This window comes from Toxoplasma gondii, chromosome VI (genome assembly GCF_000006565.2).
Source record: "Toxoplasma gondii ME49 chromosome VI, whole genome shotgun sequence".
Lineage (NCBI taxonomy): Eukaryota > Apicomplexa > Conoidasida > Eucoccidiorida > Sarcocystidae > Toxoplasma > Toxoplasma gondii.
The window spans coordinates 2,194,576-2,205,976 of NC_031473.1; the positions used below are offsets into that span (position 1 = coordinate 2,194,576).

Below are 11,401 nucleotides of genomic sequence, written 5' to 3' on the forward strand. Positions count from 1 at the left end.
GTCATTTCTCCTTGAAAGCGGTCGTTCAGGTTTTCAACCCAAAACTTTTTCGTTCTCCCCCCGAAGCAACTACTGTAAAACCACAATCGGCCTTTACAGTTGTGATACGAAAAGTATGTGAACATGCTCCACAGATGCCACGCATCAACAGACACGAACTGTAGAGCGACACGCTTGATGCCTACCATTGCTCTGTTGCCTGCTCCAGCACACCGTTCACCGAAACATAGCGAGACACGGTTGTGCCGGAGTGTTCCTTGCTTGACAGTACATCGCGTATTTCCCTAGACATTAAGCACGCTGGAACCTGAGTCTGACTCCAATTATGAGATACAGACGACCAAGTTCTTCTTGATAGTTGTACACCACGACCACACTAGCATGCTTGTAAGACAACTAAACTGTTTGATTTCAATATTCTGCGTGGTTTCTATGCCTTGAAGGTTGCTAGAGACATTCAACATGTAGAAGCTGTGTAAAACGATTATAATGCAACCTCTCAATGTGCCTCTGTAGACTGTGTCACCTGGCGCGTAGAAGCAGGACCCCTGAGTCCGAGAGCTCACATTGGAAGAACTTTCGATCTGTGCGGCAGAAAGAGATGGGGAGTAAAGTGTCTGAGCGTCAATCGACGGAGGTGTGTTATGCCCCACGAGGCGTGCGCTGGCTATAAACTGGCAAAGCTCGTTTCACTGACAACGGCGAACAGCCTTTGAATTCGCCAGACATAAAAAATAGGGTCTTTATTGTTTCTTTTCCCCATGACCCAGCGCTTGCAACCGAACTAGGTGAGCTGCTGGCAGCGTGGGGAGGTTCGAGAGGAACTGACACAGCCTCCGAGAGACAGCAAGCGATACGCCTTGAAAAGCATCCTCCCAGTCAACCTTGAAAAGAATTACCACCACGCACCCCGCGCATGCAGCGGAAGACACAGAAACGAATTGGACGGTGAGCTTCGCCCCTCGATGTGGAGATATACAGAAAAACTCGGGAAAAATTCGTTTCCCCAAACGATGCGAATCTCGCTACACTCCCGCACACACATGACACTGGACGGAGAAGATTCGCGGCGGGAGACACCTGTTTAAATGTGCGTCTCCACGAACTGATGCGCTGATAAAGCCACAAGAAAATGCGCCTTCCTCTACACATGCGTATCGACAGATCCGCAAGAAACGCAGTTCCGAATGCACACACCTAAAAGTCCGCCGGGACCACCAAGCGCGCTATCCGAATACGCCACCGTCTTCACGAACAAGACCAAGGACTTATCCTCTTCTTGATTCGTTCCCTACTACTCGCGACATCTGGAATGGCGCACGTGGCTGTGCAGAGCGGCGTGAGTGAAGCGCGAAAGTGGACGCCTCACACTTCCTCCTACCCTGCACAAAGGTACGGGTGCATATCTGTGTGGCGACTCCACATTTCTACACGAAATCGTCTATTGCCCGCACACAAACGCTGACAAATTCCCGGCTCTTCGCCGTCGTGTGCGATGCTATGCACATGCGAGTTCCCGGTGCTACAAATGCGCCCATCCGTGAGCCGTCGGCTTTCCACAACCGCCTATGCGCCAACGGCGGGGCTACGGCAAGTGGATGTACACTCAAATGCTTCGCAGTAGCGAGGCGCTGCGGTCGCTTCCCTTTCTTCCTACGCGAACGCCTTTTCCACCTGAGTCCTCGACTCAGTCGCTGCACAGTCTTCTCTCCTGCGTCTCTGTGGAGTATCTTTTCACGGCTGCGCTGCTTCTTTTCGCTCTTTTTCCTCCAAGTGCGAAAGACACTGGCGCACGCATAGAAGTCGCTACAGAAGCGCAGGCTACGCTAAAGAGTCGCAGGCGCCGAGGCCTTTCCTATTCTGCACCATATTCGTTCAACCATTCGTTTTTGGGATAAACGGATCGGCGCGCTCGGCCTACTCTCCGCCAAGAGGCAGATCCAGAAGAGTCGATTGAGACGCCGAGAACGGCGAGCTTTCTTCTCGAAGAGACAGCGAAGGCGCTGTCTCCTGTTCCTCAGCAGAGGGAACCGAGTCGTCCCCAAAGAAGTCTCCATCGTCTTCTCCAGTGAATCGGTCTTCCTCAACTGGACAGAAAACACACAAGAGAAGAAAGCCCCTCAGAAAACAGCGACACGGCGTCTCCGAGGAGGCGCATCGTCCCACAGAACTCCGAAACTAACTCACTGCTAGCTGTCCACTGGTCTTCTCGAGCCCTGCAAGCGGTCAGTTGTATGTACAGCTGCCGAGGACAGACCGTTCGATTTGTCGAGTTCTGTTTCCGCTCCGCCCTTCATCTTCCACTTCTCTGTCCTTCCCTTCCAGCCGATGTTTCGCACCTCATTCCACGCCGTCTTTCTCCCACCCTCCTGGTCTCCCTCCTGTCTCCCTTCCTGCGTCCCGGCTTTCGACGTCGCTATCGGCCTGTCTACACGTCCTTCCACCTTGCTCGTCTCGTCGGTTTCGCTACCTCTCTTCTTTTTCCATTTTTGCGCCACACCATCCCGGCCGGAGAAGACCTAGGAGACAGAAGGGCAGGAGACTTGTAACACACCTGCCCAGCCACCCGTGGTATCAATCATGTCCGCTTTGCTGCGGCTCCTCGACCTCCTCCCTTCTCAGAGGTCGCTACGTAGCTAAACGCTCTCCTTACCGTCGTAGTACGCGTCTGCAGTGTGAGGCTGCGCCTCCTGCACCTCGCGGTACCTCTGCGTGCGCTGTACATACACCGGGTTCCCGACCCCCAGCGCGCCGTGTCCGAGTCCGCGCGCGAAGCGGCCCGCAGACTTTGAATTCTGGGCAAAAGGCAGGCGAGGCGCCGAGGGCGCAGGGACGACAGCAGAGCTCCTGGAGGGCCGTTTGATGGTGTGAAGGAGAATGACAGTGACGGCGATCAGGATCGCTACGACAACCAGCGCTGCCGCCACCCACAGCTCTGTACAGCCGCAAACAAGACACAGTCGGCTCGGCAGTCAGGTGGGGAGGAAGTTCCATTGCCGCCGCAGAGTTTGAGTACCCAACGGTCGATTCAACGATTCGCGACTGCAGATGTAGTCAGAGAATGGGGGAGACAAACGCCGAAATAGCAGAAGGCAGAGATGTAACTTTTGAAGAAACGATCCGACGAAACACGCACTCTGTGTGTTGTTTCGTCCCAGCCGCAGGAGGTGTGGGAAGTCGTCCGAGCCCATCTCTCTTTCGCTGCTCACGAAGAAAACAACGCATGCAGTCAGAAGTAGGACTGCGATGCGCTTTCTCTTGGCTTCCCTTTCCAAAACACAAGTGCAACTTACGTTGAGGGGATAATGGCAGACCTTCTGGCTGCTTCGCGTCCCCCGGAACTCCGCCGCCGTCCATGGGCACCTGACAAGAAAGAGAACAAACGCCCACTTGAGTGAGACCAGACTTCGGTCAGACATCACTCGAAAGCGAGAGAGAATAGACCGGAGAGGGAAATGACGAAGCAAAGACGCATTCGCTCTCTTTTCCCCGGACTGCTTCTTCGCGGGGCCCTATATTCGGGAAACAGGGCGAGCTGCGGAGACTGCGAAGAGACCCCTGCCGCGCGTCTTCAAGACTTGCGTCCGCAGGACAGAACGAAAAGGCCCAGCGGCCCCGATTGATTTTTAGTGGAGAAAGGCCCATCAAACGATCAGGATGTCTGAAAAATTCAGCTGTCTCTTCGTCTCCACTCTTTGGCGGCTCTTACCGGCACACGTAAAGGAGGCACAGTAAAAGGCGCGGTCGGTCTCCCCTTCGGTCCATCGCCTGGACAACAGCGCAAAGGAAGATACAGCAGAGAACTTGGATCTCTCTGTCAAGATCGATCTCCAGCTAGACAACTAGTTATCGATCTGTCTCTCTACCTCTGAAGAGTGACTTGCGCCTTTGTGGATCTGCGCCTAGACACGATCCTCTGTAGGAGGAGTCTCGAAAAAAGCGCATGGCGGTCTTACACCTTTCTCTGTCTCACGGTGAAGTGCTGTGCGCGAAAGCATTCACTGTTGCATGCACCCTTTTCTTCTGCGAAGTAAATCATGTGTGAAGATTCGCTGCACTGCTTGCGGACGCAGATTCAAAGAGGGCACAAAAAGAAGTGCTCGACCCGCCTCGGACCAAGTGGCTTTGCACCTCGATCCGAGCGAACGAAGAGACGCATCTGTCGCCTCGCAAATCCCCAGAACGCAGAAAGCTGCGGACGCTTCGTATGGCACCTTGTCCGTCTCTGCATGCGTCTGTGCCCACCTGAGTCCGGCCCCCGCGGCCTCTGATCGAGGAAGAAGGAAGGACACTTGGCAGCGGCGAAGCCGACGCGGTCTTGCTCTCGGTCGAAGAGCACTTGTTTGTTTTTGAAGAAGGAAAGTCCCAAGACGCTGGCGCTGACTTTGTTGTCGTCGAGCCCGTCACAGAAATATCTGGGACACACATGGGAGAAAAGTGCAGAAATCCAACACAGACAAGCGTCACCGATCAAGGGATCGGACTCGCCTCTCTTACCACAGCCTTCGAACCAGAGACAGCATTTCGAACGTCCAGTTCACAGCTGCACCGTGTGTTGTCCCTGTCACACGGTGAGTCGATGTCACCTCTGTGCACATGATCCCCCCGACAGGATCTGTCGGATGACAAGACTCCACAGACTCAAGGCGACCGAACTCGACACAGACCTCCCGACCTTCGATTTTTCCACACGGAGAGTCCATACGACACCCCCAAAACATCAAGCTACCCCAGTGCAAATACATTTACCAATATAAGAATATAGACATATATTTATACAGATACTTTTATGTACACATTATATATATATACACATACATAAATATGTATATGTATTTGTGATGTGTGGTCTGATTTTTGAGAAGGTCTCTGTATTTGAGTAAGATTCGACGTCTCTCCCGCTGCATGCATTGGGGTCGTTTTTGGTGAGGGCCGCGCCGTCGCGCCTCAGCGTTCCTCCCTGTCTTCAGGTCGCCGCACAGCCGGTTTCTGCCGCTGTCGCTTACCCTCCCGTTCGCCGGTACAAGTAGCCTTCTGGCCACCACCAGACTTGCGAGTTTTTTTCGTCGCCAAAAGAGACTTTGATCGGAGGGAATATCGAACTCAAATCCGTCCCTGGCGACACTCGCCAGCACGGGCGACCATCGCGCTCTCTCTCGCAGAACAACTCCGGCGTACAAAAACGACTTAGAAACGAACGCCACCGCGAGAACACTGCCGGCGGGAAATACGAATACGTCGTTCCTGGAGGAAGAAAAACCGACGCCAGTTTGCGTGTGAAGTCTCTCGCCCAAACGAAGAGACACCTCCGCATGCAAGAACACCCGGTCTCAGTCAAGTCGTGAATGAACATATACAATACGTAAATGAACATATACATTTATACAGATACACATATACATACGAGTATGACATGTGTGTGCACCTACAAGTGCAAATGATTGTACATCCATACATCTCTCACTTTCGTGGAACCAACACAAATACATATACTTATATATATATATATATAAATATACATATACGTATATATGTATATATTAATAGAAGCAAGTATACATCTGTATCTGGTATAGGAAGTCTTCTTTAGTTTGCCTTTCCCTTTCTGGATCAGGCAGGTGTCTCCTGCAGGTCGCGAGTCTTTCCTGCTTGACTCACCAGAGTCAACCATGGTGTTTCCAAAGTCGTCAACGCCGCTTCCCAGCACAAGACCCTCGACCTCCATCCCGGAAAGAGGAACGCGGTAGGTGGAGTGTGAAATGATGCTTGTCCAGGTGAGGAGCGCCGCATGGTGAGGCGAAGTCTTTTCAGAAATCCTTCTCGACGCGCTTTCTCCTGCGACAGGTCTCAGCGCTTCCGTCGCAGGAGTCGACTCGGACTCCGGAGGCGCTACCAGCAGCGTAGGTTCGTAGCCTCCAACTGTCAGCAGCCCTCCGTCCTCTGCGGAGAATTGAGAGCGAAAGAAAGTCTTTGAAAAACACAAAGTTCTCTTGGAAGCGCTTCTCGGCGACACGATCCAATAAAACAAAGCTGGTCGAAGAGCAACCGAGCATGGCGAAGATTACCGTTGCGGTAGAAATGAAATCCACTAAACAGGGGCGGAACGCGACTCTTATCGTCTCCATGGAAGAGAGAGAAAAACAATGGTCATCGACGGTCTGGGCTCTCTGCCTCTGTGCTCTCTGTCTTTGCGTTCTGCTTGTGTTATCTCGGCGATTGCCGAGGGTCTCTCTTTTTCTTGGAAAAAAGGTCACCTGTAGGGTATACCGGTTACGAAATGGTGCCTCTCATTCCAACGGAAAGATTTAAAATGAATTTCCACTTTCTGTAGTGCGTGTTTCTCTCCCACTGTTCGTCACCGTCCGTTGCTCGCTCTCCACTGCCCTTTCTTGTGGCCTTCCTCGCGTCTTCTTTTTCGTTTTCCTTTTCTCCTTCACTAGCGTTCTCTTCCTTTTCTCTTCTTCCCCTCCTTCTCTTTTCTCTTTGCTGTCTTCTGTTGCGCTTTCCGGCCTCCTTTTCGCTTCTTCTTCAGGCCGTCTCTCTGAGACTACGACGTACCTGAGATGCAGACGGAAAACATCTTCTTGTCGACGAGGTTTGTATGGCCGAACATCACGTCCAGCAGCGTCGGCTGTCGGTGACCCTTAGGAAAAGAAATTCCGAAAATGCCTGCGGCCTTCTGCGTGACAAACAAGTTCGTTTCTTGTGTGTGACACCCTAGAGAAAGCACAGACACACACAGGGCCGCTTCCTCTCCCTGCACCAGCTGCCGACAGACGAACACAGCAAGGCAACTCTTCCTCCATCGAACAGATCAAGGGTGTCTTCTCTCCCACTCAGAACAGCCTGTCTTCTGGGCACCACAGCACTGAGCGTGAACAAGAAGGCACCTCGATGCCGGCGACGACACCCAAAAAGCCAACACCGCAAACGAGACATGCCACTAAAAGAGTTTCTATGCACACAAACATACCGAAACAGATGCGCACATATAAATATATATATAAATATATATATATATATACATTCTGAGTTGTGCGCATAGACCTCTACGAATACCGGTGTGTGTATTTATGGATCCAGGATACTTTAGAGAGGGCGGAGAACGTATTGCAGAAGCTGATGCCTGAAAACAGAGGCGCGTTCTGCGTTTCTCTGTCTCACCGACAAAGTCGTATCGGACGGGGGGATTCTTTTGCTCGACTTCGCCAAGGGCAACGACGTCCGAGAAGTAGATGCCGCGAATCGCACTGCCCTCGCTGTACGTTTGCGTGTACATACACCTGCGCATGCTGCTGACGCCGCCGCCTCCCAAGCCTCCGAGCGGGGTGCCTCCGCTGCAAGAGCCGAAGCATCTTTCTTGCTCTTTGCAGTCGATCCACTCGCCCGTCGCGCTTCGGCTCGTGTCCATCGCCGGGTCCAAGTGCTGCCCACACTCGCTGCAGCCTGGGGAAGAGAAAGAACAGCAGCGCGAGGCGGAGACAACGGAAACGGTCGTCCTCCGAGCTAGCCTCAAGTCTCGAAATGCGGTCCAGTATCGGAATGCAGGCTCTGCGGAGTGACGTCTCCTGCTGCACGGAGACGCGCTGACACTCACACGACCCCGCCGCAGGCGAGGAAAAAACCAGCAGGCAGAACTCTCCGCGTGGAAAAGGGAGGAAGACACACAAAAGAACCACAGACCCACTTAAAGAGGAAACGGAGATGTTGCAACGGGGAGCACGGAGGTGCCGAGACACACGCCCGCGCTTTGTCTTAAAACATGCACATGACGCCACAGTCTGTGGTCCCTCGTGCATCCTCTATACATCTACATCTACATCTACATATATATACATCTACATATCTACATATATATATATATATATATTTACATGTATATGTGTCGACAGAGATCAATGTAAAAAACAATGTACATATGGATACATGAATCGACGGGTGAGAAAGAGCCGTGCATGGATGGGGAGGTCGACTGATCTCTGTGTAGAAGAAGCTGTGCATTTGTTTCTTGTATAATCGTACTGGAAGAAACGGACCACGGTATAATTCTTTACATGGTCGGATTCATTGAATAAAGGGTACTTGGTGAAGACTTGCTCGGACCAACCAGAAGAGAGTGAACTCGAGAGAGTGCTTGGACTGTCTTTCTTACCGGCGCATGGGAAGGCGAGGAGAGAACTTCCGGTGTCAAGAATGACAGACGCACGTTGCGGCGGGGTCCCCACGAGAATGTCGAGGAAATAATAAGCGTAGCTGAACATGCTGCCGTACAGTCGAGCTCTGAAAACTTTTTTTCTAATTGGCAGTCCGAGGAGATCTACTGGGGGTCCTGTTCTGGGCAGATCGGCGACCTTCAGTCCAGGGGCGGGGACGACTCCTGACGCTGCCGGAAATGTCTCTTCCGTCTCTCCGTTTTCTTCTCCCTTGTCAGGACGCTGACGTTCTCCCTCGCGCTCTCCTCTCTGTTCCCTGCTCTGCTCGGGAGCGTTGGATCCTTTCTTCGCTGAGTCGCTTGCGAGAGACCGAGGCGACGAAGAAAGAGAGAGGAAGGGCGGCGTCGGAGACGCGGCTTGGGCGCCAAGGAGAGAAGAGCCGTGGAGAGAGGAACAGGCAGCGAAGAGAGCGACAGTCGCGAGGAGCAGAGCCTGAAGTGAGCGAGAAGACGCGCTCCAGACCTGAGCACGCGGTTTCCTCAACGGGTCGGGACGTCGAGAAAGGCGCCGGGGAAACAGACGCGCGCAGTTGACGAGAGAGAAGAGAACGGAAGATAGGAGACGCCAAACGCGCGCCGCGACCACACGCGGTGGACATACACCCGAAGGATCACTCACGGGCGAAGCTAGACGAGAAAAAGACAGCGGCGAAGCCGGCCTCCCCGCACGGTCTGTTATTACTGCGGACCCGCAAGCAGACGCAGGAGCTCCACGCGGATGGGGGAGGGGAGACAAGGGAGACGAAGAAGAGGAAAATTGAGGACAACAGCGACGCGACCTGAACGCGAGAGGAGAGAGAAGACCTGAAAATGTCCAGAGAGATGAACTCCGAGACGGAGGACGTCCTCGCTCGCCTCCAAGAGACAAGACAGACGTCGCGGAACTCGCGCCCCGACGCTCCTCTCCGGTGTACGAACATCCTAAACACCTTGCCGCTTCTTCTCTCGCAGTTTCCAGATGACCTGCTGACGCAGCAGTCATTGACCCTCCCCTTCTTTCCTCCTGGGATATCGTCGGAGCCGCCTCGTTCTCCTGACCCTCTCCTTGCCAGCAGAAACATGTCGACGCAGCTGTCCGAGAGGAAGACCGCGACGACTGTGCAAGCGGCCGCTTAGCATGCAGCGACTCTACCGAATCAGAAACCAGTTGAGGAGACGGGGACGGAGAAGAAGAGGTCGGAGGAGAGAGCGAGCTCGGCGAGGTTTCTGCGGAAGGACCTGAGGAGAAACTGAGGAACGAAGAGCCCCCCATCGCGCCTGCCTCCATATGGCTAAAAGGTGGAGCACTCCCTGGAGAGAAGGCGAAGGAAGCGAGGAGCCTCACAGATTGCGTGACGCTGAAAAACACAGGAAAGAGAGACAGAAAAAGCCTGACGAGTATCGAAGCCACGGGCGCCGGAAGATGTGAAGTGTAATGCCAAGGATCGTTTCGACGCTACATCAGAGACGAAGCGTTTGTGGCCGTACTTGTGCGGGCAAGGGCAAAGAGTAAAATTGAAGAAGAAAAACTCTTCAATTCGCATCCATTTACAGCACCACAACTCTTGTGTTCGAGCACAGAAAGAACAACAGAGGCAGGCGGTCGGAAGTCAGAGTGGAGAGAAGCCGCGCACAAAGACATCGTGGCAGCGCGAAGGAGAGGAAAGGCCGGAGGGAAGAGAAGGAGACGCAACCAGCAATCGGAATACTCAAATGCATGCGACGACTCTTTACCACGCTATTTAAGATACTTCAGACCGAGGCGCATAACTGTTTTGTGATGTCTCAGGTAACAAAGATGTATCGACAGAAGCATCCAGAGAGGCAAACACCGTGTGCATTTGCATAGACATACAGAATGGCTGCTCGTCACAATCCCTCATACTGTGACATGGAGAAATACTCGACGACTCCCGGTGTATCTGCAAGCATCCAAATGCGCATATATACTCCTGTGCACATGGATGCATGATTCATATATAAGGCGGCGAACAACACCCACGGGTCCATTCAAGAGATTCTTGACGGAAGATAACAACAAAAACCTCAGTATGCACAGATAGACAATAGCTGCAGAGCTTCCGTAGGCAAGCACGGAACCAGCTCTCGAAATATTCGTAGACATGCATGTGTACATATAAGTAGATACGCATATATACATAAGCGCGTACATGTAGCCAGTATTGGTAAGTGGGCAGACAAGCATATGTATGTACCTACATGCGGCCCTTCACACATGCAGGGAAGCGTCTTCTTTGTCAGAGGAATCTACAGGACTTTGGCGGCAGAGGAGTCTCTCGCCTGCAGCGACACGACGATACGTCTGCTGTAGAACGACTTCTCGAGAGGGCCGTAGTCGCGCGGGACGAAACGTTTAAGCAGTGACGAATGAAGAACATAGAGTGACGCACTCGCCGCTCCGAGCTTCTTCTCTCCGTTCTGTCTGCGTTTCAGGCGTCCCTCATGCGTACCCAGTCAGTACGTCCTCCGTCTCTAAGAGCTCTGCCGAGAAAGTTCCTCTGCGCGGTAGAGGGAGCTAATTGCGTTTCCGAGAAGCGAGAGCAAAGATCTTTCAGCGTAACCGCATCCTTTTCTCAGCGCTCTCTCGTGCCTCCTCGCCGTTCGCGCCCGACCCACCTCTGCCTCGGCACACGAGCTGGGAGCGCCACGACCCTCCGAGAGCTGGAATGGATGTACACGGTGTCATTGAAGAGGGGAGAAAGTCGGAGAAAGAAAACGAGCAAAAAAGCCGCAGTGTGCTCACGCAGCTTGGCAAACGGGATTCTCTTTGGGAGACAAGGGTAAGGAAACGGCGAGAAAAGGTCGCGGAGAAAACGCGAAGGTCTGGTCCAGGCTCGAGGGAAGCCGAGGAGACATGCGCATCCAAGAAAGAAACGTGTGCGAGGAAGGAAAAGTGCAAGCGCGAGAGAGAAGGGAGAGAGATGGCAAGACAGCAAGTTTTCGAGGCATGGCTTTGGCAGGCAACCAAAGGCGCGGCTCGCGGGAAGTTAATCCACCTCTCAGGGCAGACCAGCGAGGAGCTCGTGCCTGTCCGGCAAAAAGTCTCAGGGAGGAAAAGAAGAAATGACTTTCCCCAAGAAACGAAAAGGCAGAAACGCCGAGATCGCCCCCCTCTATCTCTTGCGAAAACGGTGTCTGCACGCGAGAGAGGCCGAGAGAGAGAGGAGCGCGAGGTCTCTTACTTCGGTG

The 11,401-nt window shown here is 53.1% G+C and overlaps 1 protein-coding gene across 1 annotated transcript; it reads right to left on the reverse strand.

The window, feature by feature from the left end:
- Positions 1-711: 711 nt before the first annotated feature.
- ASP5 (aspartyl protease ASP5) lies at positions 712-10,115 on the reverse strand. The gene is made up of 10 exons (XM_018780655.1): positions 8,153-10,115; positions 7,165-7,446; positions 6,559-6,717; positions 5,659-5,940; positions 5,007-5,244; positions 4,246-4,415; positions 3,710-3,768; positions 3,294-3,363; positions 2,654-2,935; positions 712-2,087 (listed from the first exon to the last, which is right to left on the reverse strand). Exons 1-10 carry the CDS (start codon positions 9,477-9,479, stop codon positions 1,918-1,920), a joined length of 3,039 nt encoding a protein of 1,012 aa, XP_018637492.1. The 5' UTR covers positions 9,480-10,115; the 3' UTR covers positions 712-1,917.
- Positions 10,116-11,401: the final 1,286 nt, after the last annotated feature.

Bases quoted from the DNA above. Each gene is read 5' to 3' on its own strand.
- ASP5 (XM_018780655.1), bottom strand. From the start codon at position 9,479: ATGGAGGCAGGCGCGATGGGGGGCTCTTCGTTCCTCAGTTTCTCCTCA. The intron at 5,941-6,558 runs GTACGTCGTAGT...AATTCTCCGCAG, and splicing joins GTTTTCCGTCTGCATCTCAG to AGGACGGAGGGCTGCTGACA. The intron at 2,088-2,653 runs GTAAGGAGAGCG...TTTTCTGTCCAG, and splicing joins TGCAGACGCGTACTACGACG to TTGAGGAAGACCGATTCACT.